The sequence below is a fragment of the Neolamprologus multifasciatus genome, chromosome 9 (assembly GCF_963576455.1).
Source record: "Neolamprologus multifasciatus chromosome 9, fNeoMul1.2, whole genome shotgun sequence".
Lineage (NCBI taxonomy): Eukaryota > Metazoa > Chordata > Actinopteri > Cichliformes > Cichlidae > Neolamprologus > Neolamprologus multifasciatus.
Genome location: NC_140447.1, coordinates 13549074 through 13575551, shown reverse-complemented (window position 1 = coordinate 13575551; position 26478 = coordinate 13549074). Strand labels below are relative to the sequence as shown.

The following is a 26478-nucleotide window of genomic DNA, read 5'->3' as shown; positions in this document are numbered from 1 at the left end:
TACTGGCAGTTTTGCAGTCTTTTAGCAAAGTGCTAGATGACAGGAAAAAAGTCCATTGTTTTTGCAGCTGACTCAAAGCTGGAGGAAATGTAAGTTGAATTTCTAGTGAGGGTGTGTGTGTCTGTGGAAAAGCCCAGATTACTTTAACTGCCACATGCAGGGGATCAACTCATGTTTGGTTTCCACAGGGCCGGATATGACAGCGAGACAAGGGGAGACAGTGAGCTGGTGGACGGGTTTACTAAAGCACACATATCTTCTTGTATGGTGAAGTGAGCTGTGACTGCTGGAAAAGGAAAGAAAAGAGGAGATGGAGTTCGAGATAACAAAAGAAACAAACTATGTGTGTGTGTCTGTGTGTGTGCTTGTGTATTGGGGTATGGGAGGGGGGGGGGAGGTAGACACAGATTAAAATGCAGACTAAAGAATTCAGATATGAGGAAAAAAGATTAATGGTGAAAAATCCCCAAGTTGCACCAGTGGCCTCCAAACATAATATGAGCCTATACAGCACATATAATTCAAGCAGTTACCTTCATAAATCAGCATTACATACTGTTTCCAAAAATCTTTGTTTTTCTTAAGCTATTGGCCACTTCTATGCTTTCCACACTGACTTCTGCTTTCCCTTTTCCCACCTGGCAGAAACCCAGTGAAATAAAAAGCAATCATATAAAAGATGTTTTCAGTGTTACAGTTGGCAACAGTATGTCAGAAAAATTGTATCCACCAGTTTTGTTTTGTTTTTTGCATCACGATAGATAGATAGATAGATAGATAGATAGATAGATAGATAGATAGATAGATAGATAGATAGATAGATAGATGGCTTCAATATCACTGCGTACTCTGCGGATTGATATTTGCAAAAAATCTTACAAAACGATATCTTATCATTTCAAATTTCTACAATGTTCCAGTTAGAGCTGCCATCAGCAGCAGCGTTGGATCGTCGGTGGAATCACGAAAAGTACACCTACATTTTCACGTTGTACCTGCACGCTAACAAACAAAAAGGTAATCTGCGTTTGATTTTGCCGAACAAAATCCTCAACTGAAGTCAGATAACGTTACAGCTTACTTTGAAAGTATTACAGCGCTGTGAAGCAAAGCAAAAATAAACCTAATTTACAAGAACACATTTTGATAATTAACATACATTCTTCCACTTTTTAAATCCACAGCCTATAGGTACAAAAACTCACTCACCATTACTGAAGCGGGAATGGCCACTTCTGTCATTGTGCAGGAAAGGACGCAATTGCGAAACTGATCCAAGATCGAGAGGTATGCTGTTTGCACAAAACTCCCCCAAATAGAGTTATTAGCCTATTTCTGCCTTTGCTGTAGCCGCAGCTTCTGTCTGGACGGGAGATACATTCCATGCACAGCACAGGCAACGTGCAGATCTCTAGGAAAGACTTTTGATCCCGGTTGTCACAATCACAAACACAAGCACACACTCCAAACACACACGCGCGCGTAAAAAAGGCCGACGGCTCTCCGACCGCCATAGGAATGCAGCAACAGCTGGAAGCAGAAGTGGATAAGGAACAAGGGGAGGGAGTCTCTCTCTCTCGCTCTCTCTCATTCACTCACACAAGCTGAGTTTAATGTGCAGGTGTTAACAGACTACAGAAAAGTACACTTGACCTTTCATCAAATGGTTCAAGCCTCTGACAAAGAGAGTGGAGTGAAGGATAAAAAGAAAAAGAGAGAGAGCATTATTTCAGCCTTGGCAGCTGATAAGGATATCTAATGATTTTACAACATGCATGCATGCAGTCTCATTTCACTCCTAATACTGAGAGTTTGTCTCTATCAAGAAAAAACAAACTCGGGGGGATGTTAAACGTGGTAAATGGTTCATATATATATATAAAAAAAATTTAGGCTGAACAATAAAGGAATATAATGGTATTTAGTGAATAACAAGCTTATTATATAAAGTCATATAGATATAGGGATTTATGTTAGGGTTGACCATGAATACCTGTCACTCATATAGTGTGACACTGTAAATATCCACACTCAAATCCACTATACAAGCAGATCCATCTTGCATAAAAAAGTGATAAAGAACTCTGAAGGTTTTCTGGAGGTTAAATTGCTGTTGAGGCATATTTCTCAACAAAGTAAAACTATTGTGGCATTTATTTCCATCATTAATTGCAACAATATAGTTGCGTAACCATAAAAAACCCCATGGCATACCTCATGGATGCAGGTGTAGTAAAGAAAGAAATGTGAACGCCTCTTGTGTGCGCTTAATGACAAAGAGTCCTTCTTTCCTCTCTGACAAAATATTGCTCGTAGTTCTCTGTGTAAATCCACTTCTAGATAATCTTTTATTATTTGATCTACACATCTGGAACTGCAAATGTCTTATAGGCTGCTGTTTGCATAAGCTGTGTGCACCACTTGAAAACTCCAGCTACATGTCCAGTCATGCAGCTCTCTGAAGACATCACGAGGCACAAGAAGATGTCATCAGTTCTCGATCACACAAAAACAGTTTTTCTTGGCAGGATTCTCTGCATTTGTTACAATTCATAACAATGATTGCATGAAGCAACAACAGGAATGATCCAGAGCCATAATAAAACCTAAGTCATGCAGAATTTTGCTGAGGACAGAATGCACGAGGTATTCTTTTGGTTAGAAAACGATAAATATAGAAGTGAAAATGGTCCTCTGGTTTAGACTAAGGTCAAGGAAAGTTTGCTGACACACACACGCACCCATGCTGACATAGGATATTCATGGATTTTAGATTATCTTATCTCTCAGGCACTGAGTGGACCCCTTAATGGATAAACAGGAAGAGAACTTGTGCACCCAGCGTGCTCCACTTTCTCCACTGCTTCCTAGCATTCCACAACACCTGGTATGTATGCCACTCTAACTGGCCAAAAGCACACTAAAGAATCTAAAATATCAGGTTTACTTTACATTAAATTAAGTTCATGGACTTTTAAAAACTTTTGTTGGTACCAGCTAATGCATCCATCAGTCCTGAATGAGAAAGAATTTAAAAAGGGAACAGCTAAGACATTATCTGGGTAATACTGCCTGAAAATTGCTATTCCTTTTAGCTTTCTTTCTTCTCAAGTATTTCCAGAAGCTCTTAAGTGATTATGTCTGCATGGTTGCCTAGAAGCAATGAAAGCTTCTAAGCTTTCCCAGTGATATCATCCCAGAGCATGTGGGTTTCAGAAGGCCACCAAATGTTAGACGGCATTCCCGAATGGATTCCACAATTCTCATGTGACCCCAGGAGGTGTAGCAGGAGCACTGGAGCTCTTTGGAAAGTGATCACACTCTCCAAATTTTGACAAAACCTGAATCTGACTTTTGTTAAAAAGTCCGAGCTGTCAGCTGTCATTCAACCCGAACTTCTATAGGCATTAGATACAGTGTCGGATGCATTTTATGTGTGTTTTATCACTCTAGTCCAGGAGTGTCTGGAGGCCTGAATCCACCTGGCAAAGACTCTGATCCGGCTTACTGGATGTCTTTGGAAAACGCAAAAGAGGGCATAAACTTTTGGATTTGTAACTGTATATTTAGGAGTAACACCAACGTAACAGATAAGAAATTAAATGACAGAAAAGTACCAGGTTTTTCACCATTTACTATAGAAATGTCCGTTTGGGGATTTTTTTTTTAACAGTGGTTTCACAATTAAAAAAAATAATAAATCTGTGAATTAATAAGAACTTTCTTTGTTATAATTACAGGACAGGATTACCAATGAAATACCAGAATTTCATTGGTAATATTTCTCATTTATTTCTCACAGTTAAGCCCAAAGACTGATGCTGACAGATTTCTTTATCTTAATCATGTAAAAAAAAAAACTGAGACATGCTGTCTTAATTGAAGCAATTTATGTTATATTAAGATATGTCAGAGATTAAATTTGTAGTTGAACCTCTGTGCACTGACAGAAAGGGGGTGTTTCACTGGTCTGGCCCACTGGAGATCAAAGTTGGCTGTAAGTGTCCTACGATGTGAAATTAGTTTGACATCCCTGCACTAGTCATAGCGGTTTTAAGGAGAAAATTAACAAACTGGAGTGTATAAGGCTGGTTTTGGTTAAAACACTTCACACCACAGATGTATGGAATGATTAATGAATGGAAACCCTGATTACTCATATGTGAAACCACTGCCTTGCACCAGTTTAACACACGTGCCTTGTAGCCAGAGAAAATATTTTGGCAACTGAGGTAGATGAAGGAAGTTCTGAACCTGGTAAGAGAGAAATGACATGAGAACATGTGAAGTGGCAGAAATACCACTGCTTAAAGTGGCACAGTTGTAGAACTATTTCAGCTATGGTGCCCAACAGGAGCCCAACCAGTTTAGGAGAGCTCTGTGTCAGTATTGTCACCATACTGGGTAGAGAGCAGCTTCAGAACAGCAGTCTTTATAAACGGCTGGACAGAAAAAGTTAATACTGCAGGACTTTATTAACATATGAGTGATTACGCTTGGATCGTCTTCTCCTTTGAAACCTGGGAAGCCAACAGGGATACAGTTAAGTGAGAGACTAAGGGGAGAGCAAAAGACAGAACCAATCTAAACAACAGAGGAATGTTCTCAGCTCGAGCTGCTGCTCCCTGCTCTCCCACTTGCCTACAATGGTATGTGTAATTACTCCACAATTAAAGTGCCCTGTCCACACACAGATGAGTGTGGACCTCGCAGTGCCTGGTGACCACACTCAACCTTGTCAACAATGTGGCCTGGACACACCAGGCTATTTGACATAAGTGAGTCGGTGAGTGACAAAATGAGGACAGGGTTAAAAAGTAAAACAACATTTCCCTTTTAGATGATGATGCCACTGCAGGAAAAGGCAACTGTTCTGATCGCTCTCTTGCAACAGGTCCACCTGCTACAATTGTACAACTTCAGCTCTATTTTAACTAAATTCTTCCCTTTTGTTTCAGATCTTTCATGTCATCTACCTTCATTTAAAAGTCTATTTTTGTTACTCCTTCCTTTCTCTTTTTATGACATTTACTCTGCTGTCTCATTTTCTTCTCTTACTCTAGTCTGACCACAAGAACGCAGGGTGACTGTCGCTGCTCTACTGTCCACGCATGCATAGTAATCACTGGCCCTGACAGGCACACACACACAGACTGTAAATCACACTGATGCACATGCACACTATCAAACAAGCAAAAACATTTAAGACCTCAACAGTTGGCATTTGGTTTCATTTTAAGCATAACAGTTTTTAAATGAACCCTCATCCACATGTTTGCATATACTGTACACAACCATATACTCTTCACTTCCTTTCCAACATACATTTATTGGGAGACTAGTTCTATTTCTGCACATTTAAGCACTGTAAGAGGAAACAGACCAAGGGGGGAAAATACGATAAACATAAAGATATATAGCTATTTGTGTGTATCTGTATGTGTTTTGTGGGAAATGCGGCGCAATTTCCACCCATACTGGGCTTTTTCTATGCAGTCCACCTAAAGGTGCCATAATCCGCATCGCTTGTTAAATTCAGTAAGTAATGAGAGAGCAGCTGGCTTCTCTTTCATTAAAAAATGGCATTGCTTAACACATAAATAAAAATACCAAGAAAAAATTTAAGTATGTGTTTTTTTCCCTCGAGTTCATTTAATTACTGGAAAAATACCAAGTCTACATTTAACAAGCCAACCCTAACTCACTGGTCCAGTTTCAACAATCATTAGTATGTTGGAAATACAAATGAGTTCCATTGAAATCATATCAAGAATTTCTTTTCACACAGAGCTTATCTTGTAAAAAACAAAGAAGCTAGCCTAATCCCTTGTGTGCTGTTCATACAATAGTGTCTAAAATGCCTACAGGCAGCATTTTAACATGCAATTCTGTCTCTTATCTTAACTTACAAAGTCAGTAATTTCATAAGACCATTTAAAAATACAAATAAACCAAATTCACATCTGTAATATTGATAAACCATCCAAATAAACTTCCACATAAGCACCTGAGAGGTTAAAAGTCATATAATCATGCAAGGGAAAAATGTACAGCAGCTACCAATCTGGTGACCTGCCTGGCAGTCCCATTTAGTAGCAAATATGAGATGTATTTCTAGCTTTCCCTCAAAAGGGAAAGCAGAAAAAGGAATCTGCAGATGCAGCCAGAACTCCAGCATGACACGACTCCGTCTGCCTTATGAAGATTGTAAAAAAATGCAGCTGGGCATGCCTGGTTTTCTCTCATCTGAGCTCTCACTTCTTTCCCTCTTTTGGACTGTCTTCATAGAACTGAGGCTAAGAAAGTCATCTACAACCAAAACTCAGACTGAAAGTTAGCTGACGAGCTCCTTAAAAATTGAAAGGCTTTATTTTAGAGGACCCAAGCTCATACAGAGTCCATCCCTGCACATCTTAATGCTGAGTGTCCTTAAGCAAATACACTGAAGCTCTACCAGCAGCACCAGAGCCATTTGTGAACAATATAAAAAGAGAGGCAGGGAAAATCTGCCACTAGAATCAAAGCCACCATGTCAGTCTTCCTGGTATGAAAACATGTGTCATCTTGGCTTGCGGTTCTGTTCAGACAACAGCAGGTTATTTAGCTTGATTACAATGTTGGCAAAATCAGTGAGGTCCACAAAGTCCGAGGTGATGATGTTGACTCCGTCCACCCCTGGCCTCTGAGCCTCAACCCAGGACATAATGGTTGGCAGGTTTCTAGAGCCAAAAAAGAAGAAAGTCTATATCAGCAAGCAAAGCATTACGGCAATTATTGTTGCACCGAACATCCTGCTATTTAAATTTGAATCAAAACCAAATTCATGACCTTGCAAATACACACCAAAAATATCCACTGCCAAGGTTTTGTCTTTTAGTTTTATAGTTATGTCTACAACACTGTCAAAAAATCTAATCAGTAGTTCCTTACTTAACTGTTTCTCTTTCTGCCAGATTTCATTAAGAGCTGTTGACTGACTTTTGAGATATGTCACAATGTGGGAGAAAGTGGACATATTGGGGAAAGAAAATTAAAGGGACAGACATTTTTGTCCATCTGCCAGGGAGACAGTGCTTTGCCCACATTCAGAATCAATGCTTTCCATATTTTAATTCCTGGCATAGACACAAACACAGCGACGCTGTAGCCGTATCACTTCTAACACCCTCTGATTCTTCACTATGTTTCAGTCACCAGCAGAACAAAACCAGGAAGTCACATTGTTTATCCAGCAGTGATAAACAATCCCATTTCCTCGGAAGTGCAAAATTAGGCTACCTCCTGTCTCGCCGTAGTGTCTGTTCAGAAGTTTTATACCCTGATATTGGTGCCCGGTGGCAGATGTAAGGGCATAGAGAGTATAATACCCTTACATCAAGACTTCCACTGACGATAAAAAAGCCAGATGACAGCAAAAAAATGGTGAAAATCATATGCCTTTGCTTACGAAGAATACAATCTTTTAAGAGTTATGAAATGTTTTGATTTATGTTTTGTGCACTCTACATTTGACTGGAAATACGATTTATTTTCTCCATTCAGTCAATATAATGATAGATACAAAACATGTTCTTATAACTTACTGTGTTACAGGATGTGCTCTAAGATCTGTAGTGTTTCTTGCAATGTAGTTTTTCAATATTTTTAGAATTTCTTCTTTTTCTGGCCTTTTAAGGCATGTGCAAAGCCAGCGCTTGACTTTGTTCCATGCATTTCATTAGCACCCTTAACTCTACTGACCTCTACTGGCCACAAACTATAATAAATGAATGAAGATAAGCAGTAGAGGAAGCAGTTATTCTTAAGAATTTTTTTCAGAGTTGTTATGTTAAAACTGTCATACAAATATGATCCATGATTCCCTCTACAACAGGGGTGTCAAACTCAAATACACAGTGGGCCAAAATTTTAAAACTGGAACAAAGTCGCGGGCTAACATTAATATTTATTGAAATATATTTATTCCTCCAGATATAAGAATGAATCTTTTCTTATGGACTCAAACATGTTTTTCTGAAAAACTGAATATGGAACAAGCAAAGCTTAATACTAAACAATATATATATTAGCTGTATAATACCAGTAGGCCAGCTCTAATAGTAATTTGGTGTGGCTTCGCGGGCCAAATGTAATTAGGCTGCGGGCCAAATTTGGCCCGCGGGCCAGAGTTTGACACCTATGCTCTACACCATCCAATCGCAGTCACGGACCTCTCCACCAGGTAGCTGCGTAGGCCCCAGAGCAACCCCTTAGCCACAGTGTTGACAGTGGGAGTGAGGATGGCCTGGGATACATGGAAGGAACCCTGCTTGTCTCTTTCCTTCAGCGTAGTTTCCAAGAACTAGAAGGCAGAAATTTGAATGAATAAATCTCATGTGAATAGAATGCATTTAAATATCTTTAGTTAGAATGGAGACCGCAAGAGATAAAACACGATTACAGTATTATTTTCTAACCTCTATGAGCTTGATGGGCTCAGTGGTGTTTGCCCAGGGAGCAGGGATCTTGTTGCCAGGCCACATGACAGGAACACCTTGGGCTGAAGGATGATGGTAGAACACAATCACCTGTCAAGAGAAAAAAGATAAAAGTTGGTGATCAGATGTCTGCAGACAAAAAGGCTTTAGGTGAGTTCTGTGATCCATTTTGCAGTGCAAAACATAAAGTACCCAAAGATATACATCCCCCCCCCCCCCCCCCCCCCCCCCCCCCCCCCCCCCCCCCAAACCAATGACCCTAGCATGGTGAAACACCTGACCTCAAAGTTAGTAAAGGATTACAGATAACTGAGCATTCATGGTGGTATCTGCATGTTTCACCCTTACTGGAGATTTAATATTCAGCAGGAAATCTATGTTGTAGCTACGTCATAACCACAAACCCCTCTGAAGCCCTATGCCACGGCCTACGAGGTAACCTCTGCACCTCCCTAGAAATATAAGTGCACGTTGGGTCGACACAGTCCACAACTACGACCACAACAATGAGCTGGGACTGAGCAGGTAAAAAAGTCCCAGCATTTTGGGGGCTTTGTTTCTATCAGCCGTATTCAAAACACTGGGACGGGACCACAAGGTAACAATTCACTAAACACAAGCACAAACACCAGCAACGAAGTGCGCCACTGATGTGTCTACAAAGAATCCTCGCAGAAGTCTAAATCTGGGCTTATGTGTAACTGGAAAAATATCTGACCAGAACAGTCTTCATCCACAGTGACTTGGCAGAGATGCAATAGAAAAGTCAGAAGAAGTTTGAGTTGTGGGTTTCTCATAATGCCAAAAAAGAGTGAGGAGGAAAGCTGCCCTTTTCACCTACAAACTGTGCACTTTGTGCTCTACTCTCACTGTCTGCCCTGCACTTCATCTCCTTGTTCTTTGCCAACTAAGCCAGTTACAGATTAGGGTCATGGGAACAGGAATGATAGTATCTGAACATAAACATGCACTGACTGTAGCAATGTAATGCAGACGCAGAAGTACTCACACCTTAGCTGGAGGTAAGAATATGAAAGAGTAATATCGGAGACACCAAAAGACAAAGAAAAATTGAAAAGTTTTTAGCTACAAAAATCTGAAAGGATAAATGTAGGTTAGTTTATAGAACAAGCGCTAATAGGATGATACTTGCCACTAATTCTTGCCCTGGAAAATCACAGTTGGAAGGGATTACCTGTGCACAGAGGTCACGCTAACACACCGCTACACGAACACCTGTCTACTCCTTTTACTTGTAGGTGTACACCACACCTAAAAGGTTTGTGGAAGTCACTTAATATGTGCTTTTTATAAATATCAAACTGATTAGAGATAGGGCACCCTGGTGGTTAGCACTGTTGCCTCACACCAAGAAGCTCCTGTTCAAATGCAGCATCTGGTCACAAACTTTGGAGTTTTTATGTTCTCACCATGTCTGAGTGGGTTCTCTCCAGTTAGTGGGTTTAGGTTAATTGGTAACTCTAAATTACACATACCCACCTCTCTGTGATAGTTATGCAACAGTTCCAACCAGGGTGTACCCCTGTTGGAGTCGGAACAACATGTGTGCTTATTACTTGGAGCATCTCACATTGAGTCCAAGTTTTGAGGAAATGGATCAAAAAGATGAAAATCTGTGAAATGTGGTAAAAGTGAAGGTGCTGGAGGACTGCTTGGAGTCACGTGACTTAAGGAGATCATGAAAAAAGAAAAACTATCACTCCATTTTCCAATGCCTTGCCATAGCCTGTGACACCACGTACTTGGAACCACTTTCCTCCTCCAAAAGACCAATGACCCAGACATAACTCCAAATTGCAAGAACTATTTAAGGAATAAGTCAGCTGACTGTCTGCACAGTGAATGAATCTCAGCCCTGCTGAGCTGTCATGGGTGCAGCTTAACACTATAGCCAAAAGAAAAGTACATCAAACCAGTCCAACTAGTGGCAGCACCCTAATAAGGTGTAGGCTGAAATGTTCCCAGATGACTTCTGTGAAGGCCAAAAGCCTGCAAAGATTTCTAAAGATGGGAGATTATTGGAAAAAGCAAAGCTGAGTTTTTTGTTTTTTAAGTTTTTGTGACTTATTCCTGTTCACTCTGCCACTCATATAATAAATACAAGTATGATATTTCATGAAAACATTTGACAGATACATTTACCTGTTGCTACATACAACAAGCACACAAACATTTTTGCAATAAAGGCCGTCAGTACTGATGCAGTCTGATCGCACCTGGTATTTCTTCTCCCAGAGATAGTCCAGAGTGATGTTCTCCACCGCACAGTTATTGCACAGTTTGCTGCCAAATACTTCTTGGAGCATGCTGATGAGGTAAACGTGGTGCTCTGCCTCCATTGCATAGTAATGGTTAAAGTCCAGGAACACCACCTACATAAATTAAACATCAAACATAATCAGTTAGTAGTGTAAATGTAGCTCATTTATTTACATGTTTTATGTTTAGAAATGTTTAAAATGTGCTTCTCACCTCTTTCCTGTGTCTGACCAGGAAGGAGCTGATTTCTAACAGGCCGTCCCTCACCTTTGTGAGAAAACAGGGTGAAGAGCCAGAGATCAGGATACAAATGTACAAATCTTAAAGTCTCTCAGTCATGAACTGATGCAGAAAGGCTACTGCTTTTTTAAAGTCAGCATATTAGAACGCCAAAGAGCAGCTTAAATATTTTAGTGAGTGTGGCACTGCAAAACTCCACCAAAATATTTCACAAAATAAAGGTTAATAGAGTCAAATATCAACTGTATACAGTTACAGCTGCTAATGCCACTGACATCAAAAAATCTTGAATATGCATTTCTTTATTAAATATTCTTCAGTCACATGGTCATGACAGAATCTTTGTAATCAAAGAGTTTCTCGTGTAGGGAAAAGAATCGCCCATCTTTATAGCTAAACGCTACCCTCTGATCCTTGCTTAAGGTCATCTCTGCCCACTATTAGCAACATCAACTGCAACACAGTACTAGAAGAAAACAGTCACTGTTCATACTGGGAGAAAATGAAAGCTTGTATTCAAATGTCATTTTAGCATTCTAGGACTGGAGCTGGCACAAAAGCATTCAGCACAGAAGGAAAATATCAGATTGTGACAGATTAAAATGAAAAATGTAACACATAAAAGTAAATGAGGGAGACCAGCTCAACAGTCACAATAACAACCCAAAACGGCAGTAAAAGTTTACTCCTCCGCTCACCTTGTGTCCAAAGAGGCCATGAATGAAGTAGATTTCATTTCCAGGCTCGCCTGGTTTTGCAGACACCCTGAGGTCAAAGTAGCGAATTCCTGCATCCAGCTGCTCCTTAAAAGTCAGGTTCTGAGGACACAGACCACATCACATTATACATAATAAGAAGCTGAGAAACACAGACACTAGACTGTAAAACACAGATCTCAAAAATTTATCATTTAGGCTATTGTGTGTGTGTGTGTGTGTGTGTATTGCAGTGATTTTGAGTCCAGTACCTGTGTCATGGACCACCTCACCATGACTTTCTTGGCTAAGACACTGAACATGGTAGCCAGATACTTAACATAAACCTTTTGATCGGGGCCCACGGGAGCATGCACATCCACCCAAAAAGTGAAAGAGTCGTGAGAGCCTGGAAAAAAGAGGGAGAGCTGCTGCTGGTGATGGAAAATTAAAAATTGAAATCCAAATCAAACAGGAAATCAAGGTGAAAAAAGAGAAGATTCCGTCTGCATCAGTAGGTGATGAAGGAATCAGCAGTGTTTTCCCCCTGTTATGCTGGGCGTGAGGGTGGGGTTAGGTCTATTTTTAGCCAACATTACCACAGTACATTTTCCTTCTTCCGTTGATTAAATATCTTTACGCTTTGTGGACTCACCTGGCACCGCTAGATGTTTGAGGGGCATGGCACTGAGTTTGGAGGGGAGCGAACCCATCCAGTCGGCATGGACATTGCCGATCCCCGCGGGTCTTGTCTTCATATCGGGAGCCGCCTGTCAGCAATAACTCCCTCAAGAGACTGCTCTCTGGTACTGATGCACTCCCGGTGAAGGATTTCCATGCGCTCCCACCATGTGAAATCTACCATAGGTCATCTTGGACTGTCACGATTGATTTTGCGCTGCTACGATATGCATCATTTCAAGTCCAACCGGTTTCGTTGCCGAGTTTCTGGGAGGAAAACTGTACCTCGTTGTTGTCCGTTGGACTCCAACCGGCAAACCGGCATGCCTTGACAAAGCCAGCGGGCAGCTAACGATCGCCGCAATCCTCTTAGGGTGAAATCCCTCCTCCCCTCCCGGTAGGTTAAACACACTACCGCACTAGGCAAACCATAACATTTAGGACGGGTAGAATGCCAGTAAGGCACTAATTAGCTCACTGATCACGTGACTGACCAGGTGACAAATGACATAAGTACCACTTGTAGTCTACTTCAATATTAAAAACCATTTTATTCATTTTTTTTGTACGGATGACATAGTGATATATTTTGTGTTTAACTTGTTAGTTATGTAATTTGTTTTTTATTATTAGAATATTATTCCCTACACAATAAACACTGAATAAACATTTTTAAACAACCGGTGATATTTTTGTTCCGCTAATGTGAGCTGTAGGCTATGTACATGCCATACGAAGTAGATTTGTACTATGTCACTCTACAGTCATACAGCGTCATCTACTGGTGCAGTCCTCGAATTGCGACCAAGTCGGGGTTTTTTTTCTCCTTATTCGAAAGAACATTCGTGTTTTGAAAAAGTAGAATAAAATAAATAATAAAAATCGTGCGTATAGCTCTCACTTTAGTTATCTATTTGTAATTCAAAATATTTTACATTAAAAAGAGTCCACATTGAACAGGCATCTCTAAGTTACGCTAGAAATGTTAGCCTATTTGAATACAGGCTATTAACGCCATACCACTCAAAGGACAACAAAGCCCATAAAGCATTGCGGGCGCCGTCTCCACGCTTGTCACTTGGCAGCTACAACAAGCGTCGCGGTTGTGTATACGTTTCCATGGGGAGAAATCGCGCTCACACGCGCGCGCTCACCTTGTAAGCGCTACGTTCGTTTTATCTGAAGCTATCAGCAGGACAGCAGCCGAGGAAGGGACTAACGACCCTACATGGTGAGTTTAAAAGTGAGGGAAAAAAAAGAAGAAGGGACACACAAGAAAGAGTCTGCACAAAATGGTCGAGGAACTGTACTGTTAAGTCTGATATGTCAGCAACAAATGCCAACTCACCTTCTTTTCCCGATAAAATAGCCTGCTTAATATTTTTACATTAAGCAGTCTTAGCTTATAGCTTTAGCTTTAGAGTAAAGCTAGTTTATTCGTTTCATGGAAAGACTGCTGGGGTTGAATGCGTGTGATAGCTGTTAGTTAACCAAAAGTTAAGAATTATCTGAGTAGAAGTATTGGTTTCTTTAACACTGCCTGTAGACGTGAGTTTTTAATATCGTCGACCTTGATTAGCTTTCTAATGTCACGTGGCCTGGATACATCTTAATTCCCTTTAAATCCCTTCACAACAGATCGCCATATGCGACTGCCCCCTCCCCTTGTTTTGTTGCTTATTTTTACTCAATGACAAGATGTGACATTGCAGTGTCACATTTTGAAGGTCGTAGTTGTATCATATATTAATATTTTTTGTAATGATTAATACGTTACAGTGGTTGCATAATGACTCCTTGAGGAAAAGTCAAATGGCCAGAGCAATTGTTTTCCAGTGTAATTAATTAGGGAGTCCCTATCGCACTAGCTATATAAAACTCTGTGTGCTTATCTCACAGCTTATTTTAAACATTCAAGCCACATTCTACAGAAAACGTGTGATTATGATCCAGTTGCACAAACTTGCAACCTACAAAAGAAGATAGCTGTGCGTTATTTCCGAGAAGAACAGCAGTTTGTTAGTTTCATTCAAGTACACTGCTTAGCACACCTATTAGACCACCACCCGCTAATTACTAAAATAGTTTTTTATGTTTCTATAATGGTTAATCCACTATTACAGAAACATCATTAAAGCACACACGCTTTAATTAAAATGATCATTTTAATTCTAAATTATAATGATTGTCATTATTCATTCATTTTCAATTTACTGTTTTACAGAAAAACAGGGTGAAATAGCAAAGCACATTATTATTTTTTGAGTAAGATGCCATTTACAATTACAGTTATTTACTTGCATCCATGAAGAGAAAAATGTGTTTTTAGCTTTTGTGTTATGTATGATTAATCTCTAACTTCTCAGAGAAGTCCAGTATGCCAGCTAAAATATGTTATATGTTATTTGCCTAATAAATAACAAATTTATTTTTAGGTTTTGGACAGATTTCTAAAATATTTTTGTGTTTACTTTGTTTTCTTGATGAAATGACAGGTGGTCTAATAAATTTGTTAGGCACTGTATATTAGTTGTAATTGTAAGTTTTTTGGGAGGTCTGTATGGCTGAATGTACATCAGGCCAGTGATTACGATGGCCTGTGGCGTCATTCAAATCCTCTTGCCAGGCAGGGTGCTTGGGCAAGGTAGTGGATACCGGTAAGCATGATGGTGATGTAACATCCTATTTACATCCCTGTTGGCCTAATCTGACTAGGGTTGGCTTTGTCATCTCCCTTGGGTGGTCATGTTGAAGCCTCTAGTGTGACACACACCTAATCCTACCACTGAGGGAAAAACAAGAAGTGGTCTTAGCATGTCTTTGTTTTCGCATAGTTTAAAAATCCTGGTCGACAGAGTTTTTTGGCATGCTATTGGATTTATGTGACCTTTTGTGTTTGCGGTTGTATTTATTGCTGACAATTTTTCATGTTTTTCTGTCTCTTGGCTGTTAGTTCAACTGCGTGACTGAGATCCCTACCTTTTTACATGGATCAGTTACTGCAAAATGAGCTTTAAACTCCCAGGATTGGCTGACAAAGACAAACATTGCCCAAACTACAATCTTTTCTTTTGGGAAAAAAGAAGTGAATTCTGGCTGATGAAACAAAGACTGAACAACACTTGAAGGAAGAAGAAGGATATTTGATTGATGAATCGGCTGTGCTTTTCTACAGCCCATCTCACACAATAACAAAGTTAGCTGATAAAGAGGCTGATGAAACTGTTTTGAGAAATGATGAATCGCTACACCACCCTGAAGCAGCTGGGTGATGGCACCTATGGCAGTGTGATGATGGGAAGAAGCAATGAGTCAGGAGAGCTTGTAGCCATCAAAAGGTGAGGATGTTGCTCATTCTTTAATTTTTTGGTTGTCTCTCCCTATTCAGCCTTTTTAACATATTAATATAATATTAATATTATGAGATCTATTGTTGCGGTGTCATGCCACCCTATATTATGTACATATTTGATCAGCAATGAGTCTTAATAATGTCAAAATAAAATCACAATCTTGTTTGCACTATAGTAGATATATAACTAATGCTAACGTAGATCCTCTATTGCTACCAAAGAGCCTTTATACTCACAAAACATAGTGAAAAATCACATTTATATCAAGTGTTTGTGTATCTGTTAAAGGTTTTACATGTAGATGTTGATTTTTTATTACATTTTTTTTTCAAATTTGTGATGCAGAAAGAAATTGTTCCCTTTGAAATCAAAATATGACTGTTTTCATTTTAAGTCACAGCCTTTTTCTTTGTTATTCTCTTTAATGTTTGTTGTGACACTACGAAACAGATGTGCTGTAAAGCTAGAAACCCCCGACCTGCCATCACCAGGGCAAACAAACTACATTGCTTTGTTTCAGCAACATAGCAGCAGTGTTCAATAATAGATGCGAAACTGGGGACGTGCGTCCACTGGTTGATCATTTGGTTACCATGCAAGACAATACATGTGGTGACGGTGAAAGGGAGTGAAAGTAGAGGGGTGTGTCGGGTTGCTGACATTGTGGATAGATATCGGCTCATTCTGTAACTCTTATGTAATTCCAGAAGAAAGGACAAGTAATGCTGATCAGAGAACCCAAGCGTATAACAGCAGGTGTGTTGTTTTAAACAAACACACATTGGATAACAGTGAAAAAGCCGAGTAGGCCATCAGAATCAGAATAAGTTTTCATTTTAATTTAAGTACAGAAAAATCTTGATTAGAATATTTATCACATTACAGTCATCACTTTTCTAAGTTACTGATGGAGATGCACAGAGGTGTCTTGTAAATGCTGTAATAAGTAATAATAATGTTTATTAATAGATATGGCCTGAAAGGATTACATATGTGATGATCTGATAATAAGATGTATACATTCCTTAATTGTCTTCCATAGAATGAAGAGGAAGTTTTATTCATGGGAGGAATGTATGAACCTAAGAGAAGTAAAGGTAAGCATGGTAATATTAATACACTTGTTTGAAGCCCCTTATAACAGCATTACTCGCAGACCACTGTTACATAGATTGACCAATAGATAGATATGTTCACGCGAATGTAAATTGTCAAAATGTATAAAAGTACAATGGAAAATTAAAAGGTGGCATTCCACTACTACATTGGTAATGCATTAAGAAAATCATTGATTGAATGCACTCACTGGCCACTTGAGGTATAGCGCCTTCAAAAAAGTGCTAGAAGCATTCCTCAGAGATTTTGGTCCATATTGACATGATAGTGTCACAGATCATGCAGTCTGGCTTTTCACCTATGACCAATAATGCCCAGAGAACTGCCAAATATTTCCTCTTTCTGACCTTTCTCTGTAAACTCTGTAGATGGCTATATGGGAAACCCCCTGGAGATGAACACTTTCTGAAATACTCAGATCAATCCATCTGGCACCAACAACCATGCCACGTTCAAAGTCACTCAAATCACCTTTCTTCCCCATTCTGATGCTCAGTCTGAACTTCAGCATTGAGTTCCTGCTATGGGACTGGCTGATTAGGTATTTGTGTTAACTATAGGCTGAGCAAGTTTACCTAATAAAGTGAGCTGTGTTGAGTATAAATCAACATCTAATAGAAGCCAGGCTTACACACTTAAATGAAGCCAAGGAAGAGCAATTCTTGTTATAACCATGCACCAGTGGAAGTTGCTACACTTCATCAATTAGTACATTAACTATTCTGATATCTGTATTAAAAGTGTTCTTGTTATATACGAAAATTTTCGCATTACATGAGACAGTTTTTCTTATCTTTCCAAACATGCGTCACCCCAGTCACTGAAGAAGCTGAACCACGCGAACGTGGTGAAACTAAAAGAGGTTATTAGAGAGAATGACCATCTCTACTTTGTCTTTGAGTACATGAAGGAGAACCTGTACCAGCTTATGAAGGACAGGTAAGAAAAGAAAAATCATGTTTCACAATACAAATGTTTGAAGAATTTGTTTAACACAGTTGTAGGGCTGCTCGATTATGGCAAAAATGATAAACACGATTATTTTCACTGAAATTGAGATCTCGATTATTTGACGATATTTATTTAACAATAACAATGTAATGAATAATGACTTTAAAAAATAATATAAAATAGCGTGCAAATACTGATAACAGTGCAAATGTTTGCAATATAAGAAATAAATGAAAAATGTAAACATCTATGTTTAGTGAACTTTGCAGTGTTGCTCTGTGGTGCAGCTACAACACCGTAGCAAAGTTTACACACTATGTCTACTTGATCCACGTCTGACTCCGCGAACCCATAATGTTTCCACACCACTGAAATTTTTTTTTTTTTACCTCTCTTTTCAACCAACGGCAGTCACTCTCCTCTCCAAATAACTTCTGCTTAGCTTTCCGAGCTTCCCTCGGGTCCTCTTAATTGTTGTGACACGTGTTCGAAATGCAGAGAGGTGCGCTCGATTTGCCACACGGAGAAGCGAGAGTAAAGCACGAGGGAGGTGCTAATAATCGGCTCAGTCATTTTTAATGATCGTTGAAAGCCCAGATCGTAATCGAGATTAAAATTCGATTAATTGAGCAGCCCTACACAGTTGTGTAGTGTCATTGCCAATTGGCCCACACACTGATTAACGCCAGATTGATCTGATAGGCTCTAATGGTTGTTATTTAAGTCTGTCAATATCATCCTCTAAAAGATTTGTAAATCCTCTATATCAGGCTCTCTCTTGCAAACAGCTGCCACTTTCTCTGGGAGATGCCCTGATGTTTTTGCTAGTGTGAAAACCTCCTACAGTGCAAACTTGAGGTTTTTTATTTGCAAAAGCAAATAAGTCAAAAAGACAGTTAATGTTTTAAAGCTGCTTAGATTTGTGGTCAAATATATTTATTTTACCGATTACTGTATAATGTAAGAAAGAATGGTGTTAATGTTATGTTGCTTTCATTAACTGGCTCATGGGAGGTATATCGATTTTATGTTTACAGAAAAAAATTGTTCCCTGAGTCAGTGATAAGAAACATAAGCTTTCAGATTTTGCAAGGCCTGTCGTTTATTCACAAACATGGTAGGTGTACTGTGTTTTCTTCATGACCTGAAAGCGTACGAGAGTGTGGGTTCATACTGCAAGATTCACTGACCATTTCAACTGTCAAAGGCATGTCAATATTTAAGAATCTCACAAGCAAACAAGGTCATCATACATTAAATTATTTCAATCAACGATCAAAAACTCTTGTAGTATGTGAACCCTCCATAAATGTCTTGCTTCAACACTTGTTTCACTTACTGGTCTGTATCACTGCTGTGTAAAGAATGGATGTATGGATGACTTATATCTATGCATGCACACTAAAAAGCACTCTAAACATTTGACTCTGATTTTTTTTAATCAGGCATGGTGTGATCAGCTAAACAAAAGAAAAAGACCCTGGTCATACAAACCTTTGCATGTTTTAATGTGCACATTTGCTTCCATATATCCAAAATGCAGACTTTTCCACTTTTCTTTCTCTTAACACTTTGATTTCTCTTCTCTTCCATCTTTCCTTCCTTTTCTATCTGTTTGCTGTTAGAGAGAATAAAATGTTCTCAGAGAATGAAATTAGAAACATCATGTTTCAAGTGCTGTCTGGGTTGGCTTTTGTACATAAACATGGTAAGAAGCTTTCCTTGGTCATCCTTTTACTCATTCAACAGTAGATTAACCTGTAGTTTGTGAGTTTGGGTGTATGTGATATTTAAAAAGTCTTGTGGCCCTTGGGTAGACCAAAAGTATTATATTGCACATGCATGTGTGTGTGCTATGTTCTCTATTGCTAAAAGGTATGTCCTTGTATTTTCTTAGTTGTTTTCTGTAGCAGCGCAGTCCAAAATGTATTTTATTATGACATCAAACTTTATAACTCCTTCAGCTATACTCGATTAATCAAGAGTCATTTGGTTTTGTTTTACTTAAATGGGTGTCAGTGTAAATCACATTTGGATTATATGCCATTGTTGCTACTGCATTTAAAATCTTCCATCATAGGAAAATATTTTGCATCAGCAGAGTACATTTGTAGTAACGTGACATGGACTGCCTTTTTTTCAACATCTGCACGAGTAATTTTAATATTTAATCTTAATCCAAATTACACTGTTATTGTGTGACAGCTGCAGTACTGAAGCACTGTAGCCCTGGTACTTGTATATTTAAAATGATGATGTTGAAATACATTGAGCTCTGAATACAAATGCCTGTTAATGTTACAGGTGAGGCAAACATTCACCCATTCACAAGTAGTTCTGTCTGAATTATGAATAACATTTTTATGTATTAGATTTAGAATACCAGGAAATAGTGCCAGTCTGTTGTCATGATTTGAGTGGAGTCTATTAATGTAGCTAAAAGTTTGATATAAACCTTTGTACAGGTTTCTTCCATCGAGACATGAAGCCAGAGAATTTGTTGTGCATGGGTCCAGAACTGGTCAAAATAGCAGATTTTGGACTGGCCAGAGAGATCCGCTCCAAACCTCCCTACACAGACTATGTATCAACGAGATGGTGAGAGGAATTTCCACACAGTGGTACACTTTTAAGATAGAAAAGAAAGCACTGGTTAGAGTGAGCTAAGCTAAAGTTAACATGATGGTTTTTATGCTTTCTTCACTGGACCCTATGGCCATGTATTTTTACACTGACTTTTACAAGCTGTTTATCTAACTGCTCTTGACTGTCTGTCAAGGTACCGAGCTCCAGAGGTCCTGCTCAGGTCATCTACCTACAGCTCTCCCATTGACTTGTGGGCTGTGGGCTGCATCATGGCCGAATTGTACACACTCAGACCTCTTTTCCCTGGAAACAGTGAAGTAGACGAGATATTTAAGATCTGCCAAGTCCTAGGCACTGTCAAAAAGGTAAGAACAAGGTGAAAGGAGAGAGGTGAGAATGCTTGAGCTCAGTCGGTGAGCTTATTTCATGTGTTCAATAATTAATACTCTAAACTTATCAAGTGCTGAATTTAACTGAAACATTATTCCTAAAGATGAAAATCTATACTTAGTGTAGTTAAATCACATTAGAATAAATAATATGTAAGCCTACTTAGTTCTCTAAGGTCTAAAGAGTTTTAAGTGTGGTTCATGCTGAACAAATTGACACTTGATTAAAAAGGCTTTCCATCACCATCACTATTAACTCTGCTTGCAACCTGCTATAACCTGGCCAGGAGATTAGTCTGTGACATCAGCCACAATTCACAATACAGTTCAGTTTTATTTACGTGGTGTTGGCTCATAACAGCCGCCACCTCAAGGTATCTGACGAGGTAAAAACCTTGCCTCAGACTTTTGCTATTTTAAACTATTAACATTTAAAAAGACAAAATAAAAATGTCCAGAACAACCTTTACACAGCTGAATAATGATAATATGTAATCAACTGATTGTGTCCTCCATTAGACCGACTGGCCAGAAGGTCACCAGCTAGCAACTGCCATGAACTTTCGATTTCCTCAATGTGTGCCGACCCACCTGAAGACCCTTATTCCAAATGCCAGCAATGAGGCTATTACTCTGATGAAGGACCTGCTGCACTGGGACCCCAAAAAAAGGCCCACTGCTGCACAGGTAGGCACTGAAAGTCTTACTCTAGGCTTAATTTGCCAAAGTTCTCTTTAACAAAGACCCCTTTTAGCCTGTTGTTTAAAATTAATCTGTAACCTGTTCTCAAAGAAGCAGTTTCCATTGCAGTGCAACACTCATCACTTCATGCAGATTATCTGTATTTCCACTGCAGGGATTTCACTGTTAATCCTACACATTTTAAATAGTCTCTAAGCCATACTTCATTCTCAGTTCTGCTGCAAAACATTTTTCCTCTCTGCATATGTGCATACACATTACGAACATTATATGCCCATCATATTGTTGACTGTAATTTACACTCCAGAGAGAAAGTTAGGCCTAACACCTTTAGAGGGAGTGACAAAGCTTTTCCATTTCTACCTAAACTCCCAGGTGGGTGGTTCTGTTCAGATGCACAGATGCACATTTAATTTTAGCTCATTCAGTCTTGTCTGATTCAGAAGGTGGAAAACTGTAAGTGCTGAATAAAATACACCCTATGGTACACAGGGGTGTTTCTAAAATGCCCTGGGATTTAGGTTTGGTGTGCATGTTTGCTGTCTTGTGCATGAAAACCATCCCTGCAAGTTTAAATGACTCAAGTTACACAATGATGTGCTTTATTTTGTTGTTTTTTTAAGTACAGACTGTGTATTATTCTTGTTTCTAGGGATATTCTTTCAGTGTAATTGAATATCCTCAGATTATTCAGAATAATAATCTGTGTTCCTTCCTCTCCTTTGCTAGGCCTTGCGTTATCCTTACTTCCAGGTGGGTCAGGTCTTGGGGCCACGCCCTCAGAGCCAGGAGGTCAAGAAAGTCCAGAACAGGCCGCTTGCTCAAAAACAGGCCTCTGAGTACAAAGTTGAACTGCAGCAGTCTTCCTCTGAGTCTAAAGCCTCCACAACCTCCTCCAGAAACCATCAACAGCCTCTGCAGCAGATCCCCTTACCCCAGGCTGAGAGTAAACCTGGAGGCCTCAGCCATGCAGTGAGTAGCTTTATTAAGTCAGATTAAATAGTTGCAAAAAAAGTTTTTAAAATAAAGTAGTCAGTTTGGATTAAGTGAGTACTCTTAACGAGCAGAAGTTCTGGTGCAGATGCAGTGGTTGAAAGTAGAACTTAATTCAGCAAGACTCATTGCCCAAACGTGACATTACTATGTTGTGCAGAAGGCGCTGGGCAGTGAGAACAATGCTGGTGGCGTCGGGACGGGTGTGCTGAAGAGCGGTCGCCGTCGCTGGGGCCAGACAGTGGCCAAGACCTCAGACAGCTGGGAGGAATCTGATCGTTCAGAAACATCCGCCTCCAACTCCAAGAAACCCAGCCTGGTGAATACAGAGGAGGAGAAGAGCCCCAAGGACCAATGTCCACAGTAAGCTTAAGAAGAGTGGAAACTTTGCTTAGTGAAGCATTTGCTATGCTATGTGCTGCTATACTATGTGCTTCAGTTTATAAATTACAGTATATATGTAAATAAATATGCAATATCGAATACATTTCATATTTATCATACATTCCACAACATCCACATTTATATTCAGAACTTACTGTAATGCCTTGTTTTCAGACACCAGGAGCAGAAACCTCTATACTCCTTCAGTACCGTTACCAAGCTACCAAACAATGTAAAGACTGGCCAAATGGACTCTAATCTTCCAGGATCTGCAGCCCGCCAACACTATCTCAGCCAGTCTAGATACTTGCCTGGTAAGACTAATAGGTGGTCTTATCTGTATTGTTTAAAATAGGTCATTGCTTCCCTGGTTACAAATAAATAAATAAAAGTTTTCTTCTTTTTTTTTTTTTTTATCGTGGTTTGAATTATTATTATAAAATCCAATTGCTTGCATTTTAATCAATTTTGTGAAAATAGCACTTTTTGAGGGCTAAATTTTTAATCTTGTAATTTTGTTGGCTTTAAGGCTTGATCAGCAAGAATGACCGCAGTGGCATGACACTGCGGGACCTGTGGGAGAACTCCTCAAACACTGTAAATAAACCACTTGGTCCTATTGGGGGAGGATTATCTGTCACCAGAGCCAATGCAGGTAAAGACTGATGATGTCTAATGCAGCAGTGTTAAGAAGTTTGGCATAGTGCACAGTGGAGGGGACAAAAGTTTCCAGATTTCAGTAACACATTGAAGCAGCCCGACAGCGTGTAGTTTTTTTTGTAATGTACGAAGGCAGAAAAATACAAAGCACATACAAAAAATATAATATTCAAGCATTGGGTTTGACAACAGACAACAAACCTGCTCACTCAGTAGATTAAATAATGACTACACCATGACTTGCTCTGGAAACCTGGCGGCTGTCAAATTCACCTTGTGTTACATAATACGACGGTGTCCTCTTTCTTATACTAAGGCTCTAAGTGCTGCTGATGAAGCTAATATCACCTGGTCATTAGTTATGATAAAGAGTTAGTGAGCCTAGGCATGTGCGACTTTGGAGACCTAGGACACCATAAATCAATTGTCATGTAGGCAGGCACACAGTATGCGTCCCTCGTCTTCTCTCTCTGCTGCTGTCTCTTCCTGTTACCTCGTCTCTACCTCTCCATTGCTTATTCATGAGATTAAGACTGTAGGTATAAGATCAAGTGTTCCCTAAATTGCCTGCAGCTGTAGACCCCTCCCCCATCCATTCTCCCAGCACTGTTTGTTTTAATGCTGCTCGCCTGTTCTGCATGAAAATGTCTTATTTAGCATGAAAAGTTTTTTTTTCTTTTTTTTTCTTTTGAAAAAGCAAAAATACTTTCAGTTTCCCTTCTTCGCCTTTATTGTTTGTCTTTTCTCCTTTCTCTCTGATCCCATGCATCTCCTCCAACTCTACTTTTTTTGGGCCATGTGATTAGAAGATACTGCTGCAAAGTGTTTGGATAGCCCACCAGACAAAACTGTGGTCAAAGAGAGAATACTGCAGAAAATTGATCTCTCCAAAGGTATTTAAGTGAGACTGGGTTTTTTTGTTGTTGTTTTGTTTTGATTAGATTTTTTTTTTTTTTTTTTTTTTTTTGCTGTGTTTCACAGCCTTGTTAGTTATTTGGAGTGCAACCTTTCTGAAGGCGGTATATAGAATAGCTTGAGGATAAAATCAAATAAACCAACAACCAGGGTGGTGGCTGATGCTGTAGCAAGTTTCGGGTATTCAAACAGCCACTTTGCATGTGAAAGAAACTGGCCTCTTAAAGCTCTGCGTGAAACTAGGGTGTAAACATGCAGGTTAACATGAGAACGAAGAACTCCAGTTGCTTAACAGAAGATAAATGATACTACAACCACAACATCTTAAGGGAACAATGAAGCTTTTGAGTAATTATGGAGATAAAAATCTCTGACTGGTGGTGGAGAGTCTCGATGGTGTTCTTTGAAATGTTGAATGACAATCAATCGACCCTATTCCTCCGCTTGTGCCCCTCGTCGGTATGCGGTGGTTCCAGTATGTCACACGTGTTCACACATACAATTAGTGGTCGTAAAGCCACGTGTGAGAAGATCTGTGTTTTCAAGATCAGTTTGTGTTTTTTAAAAATGTTGCATTTTAGCAAATAAATACATAAACTCAATTGCTGGTTGGACATCTGGGGTGTGCAATAATAAGATATGCAGAAATTTCAGACCTTTGGTTGAATTCTGTATTTATTTTCTTAAAGGGAACTTTGTGAGCACCAAGTACAACCTCTCTGGTGGTTACATCTCTTCATTTCAAAAGAAAGAGGTTGGCTCAGTGGGACAGAGAATCCAGCTTGCCCCCTTGGCTGGCCAGCATGCAAGTAAATAACTCTTTTTTTCTATATAAACCCAACAAAATAACCTGTGAGACTTTTAGCCAGGTACTTTTAATCATTTATGTTGCTCTGAGAGAACAAAAAATCAGCACTCTTTCCCACGTGTCTGAGAGGTTGCTCTGTTTCTCTAATCAGAAACATTAATTCTGGTATTATAGTTGAACTATTCTGTTGTATGATCGTCCTGTACTCTTTTCTAATTTCCTCTGTTTAAACCTGCATCACATTTACTGGGAGTATGTTTCCTTTCTTTCTCCCTTTTCTTCACTTTTAGTAAATCTTTCTTCTTCTCCTGATAATATAAAAGACAACCCAAAATCTGCAAAACTCAAGCCCATATCCAACTCATCATTAAAAGAAACTGGTGAAGGTATTGCCATTTTCAAATAGTTGCTGTTTTTTTTTTTTTTTTAAAGCATCACCTATAAAGATGCTGGTGATTAAGAGAGACATTTGTTTTCTCTAGAATATGAAGCCTGGAAGAGGAGGACAGACAGCTCTCAGATGAAGGGCAGCAGCTATTCATCAGCACTGGGAAAAAACTCCGGAAACCTCCTGACCAGAGCTCCTGCTGTGCAGCCCGTCCATGGGAGGGTCGACTGGACATCCAAATATGGCGGAAACCGGTAGTTTGGGGGAGCACATGCTACAACTACTACCGCTTGTTAGTCTTTGGCGAGAAATTGAATTGCTGCTTAACTATGCTTAGGCTCAGATATCAAGGTCGAGCACATCCCACGTTCTTTGTTATGTTTATACAAGTAGCACCAAACTGTATGTGCATTGAATCTCTGTGTTCTGGAGATGATGGTTGCCATGATGCTTAACCAGGACCGGTATTGTCCTCAAGACAATCCCACTGCATACTTCAGATACAGTGGGAGCCAATTTCATTGTCATTGTTTGGATTCTTTCTTCTTTCTTTTTTTAAAGTAGGACTCCAGCACAGCAATTCAACTTTTATTTTTTAACTTTAGATTTATTTTTCTCTAGTTTCATATAACAAAATGTCTTTAATGAATGGTTCCTGTAATGTTATATCCTCTCTGCTTTTATTCAGCATGTAGTAGGTGACACAAAAAATCCTGAGTGTCATAAAAACACAGCAGACTCTGAAAACTGTAAGGGAACTGCAAACCTCTTTGTAATATATCAATGAGTAAGCTGAAATTTTTTTTAACTTTTTTTTAAACAAATAAACAAGTTCAAAGGTGCATTCACTGAAAAAAGAC

The 26478-nt window shown here is 39.4% G+C and overlaps 3 protein-coding genes across 25 annotated transcripts in view; 1 reads left to right on the top strand and 2 right to left on the bottom strand.

Moving 5' to 3' along the window:
- phldb2b (pleckstrin homology-like domain, family B, member 2b) overlaps positions 1–1817 on the bottom strand; it is a 37766-nt gene extending 35949 nt beyond the window's left edge. Inside the window, exon 1 of one of the 6 annotated variants that reach the window (XM_085172537.1) lies at positions 1210–1817. In XM_085172537.1, coding sequence (XP_085028663.1) covers positions 1210–1242 — 33 coding nt within the window. In that variant the 5' untranslated portion in view covers positions 1243–1817. The remainder of the gene's footprint in view (positions 1–1209) is intronic. The other 5 variants (XM_085172538.1, XM_085172531.1, XM_085172533.1 and 2 more) reach the window with 5 other exon arrangements.
- A 3170-nt stretch (positions 1818–4987) lies between these two features.
- plcxd2 (phosphatidylinositol-specific phospholipase C, X domain containing 2) lies at positions 4988–12456 on the bottom strand. Of its 2 annotated transcripts, XM_085172563.1 has the most exons (9): positions 12348–12456; positions 11965–12101; positions 11696–11815; positions 10971–11024; positions 10715–10870; positions 8457–8567; positions 8189–8341; positions 7844–7869; positions 4988–6719 (listed from the first exon to the last, which is right to left on the bottom strand). In XM_085172563.1, exons 1-9 carry the CDS (start codon positions 12448–12450, stop codon positions 6560–6562), a joined length of 1020 nt encoding a protein of 339 aa, XP_085028689.1. In that variant the 5' UTR covers positions 12451–12456; the 3' UTR covers positions 4988–6559. The 2 variants fall into 2 exon arrangements, with proteins under 2 accessions (XP_085028689.1, XP_085028690.1); XM_085172564.1 differs by lacking the exon at positions 7844–7869 and having other exon boundaries at positions 8211–8341.
- Positions 12457–12653: 197 nt separating this feature from the next.
- On the top strand, positions 12654–26460 carry mak (male germ cell-associated kinase). Of its 17 annotated transcripts, XM_085172553.1 has the most exons (17): positions 15596–15711; positions 16434–16482; positions 16769–16823; positions 17211–17383; positions 17660–17781; positions 19419–19501; positions 20259–20391; positions 20573–20744; positions 21288–21455; positions 22200–22442; positions 22624–22826; positions 23022–23161; positions 23377–23502; positions 24314–24400; positions 25112–25231; positions 25521–25616; positions 25713–26460. In XM_085172553.1, exons 5-17 carry the CDS (start codon positions 17747–17749, stop codon positions 25874–25876), a joined length of 1770 nt encoding a protein of 589 aa, XP_085028679.1. In that variant the 5' UTR covers positions 15596–15711; positions 16434–16482; positions 16769–16823; positions 17211–17383; positions 17660–17746; the 3' UTR covers positions 25877–26460. The 17 variants fall into 17 exon arrangements, with proteins under 17 accessions (XP_085028668.1, XP_085028677.1, XP_085028670.1 ...); XM_085172542.1 differs by lacking the exons at positions 16434–16482; positions 17211–17383 and adding an exon at positions 12654–12770 and having other exon boundaries at positions 15327–15711; XM_085172544.1 differs by lacking the exons at positions 16434–16482; positions 17211–17383 and adding an exon at positions 13434–13604 and having other exon boundaries at positions 15327–15711; positions 22627–22826.
- The last annotated feature ends 18 nt before the right edge of the window (positions 26461–26478 follow it).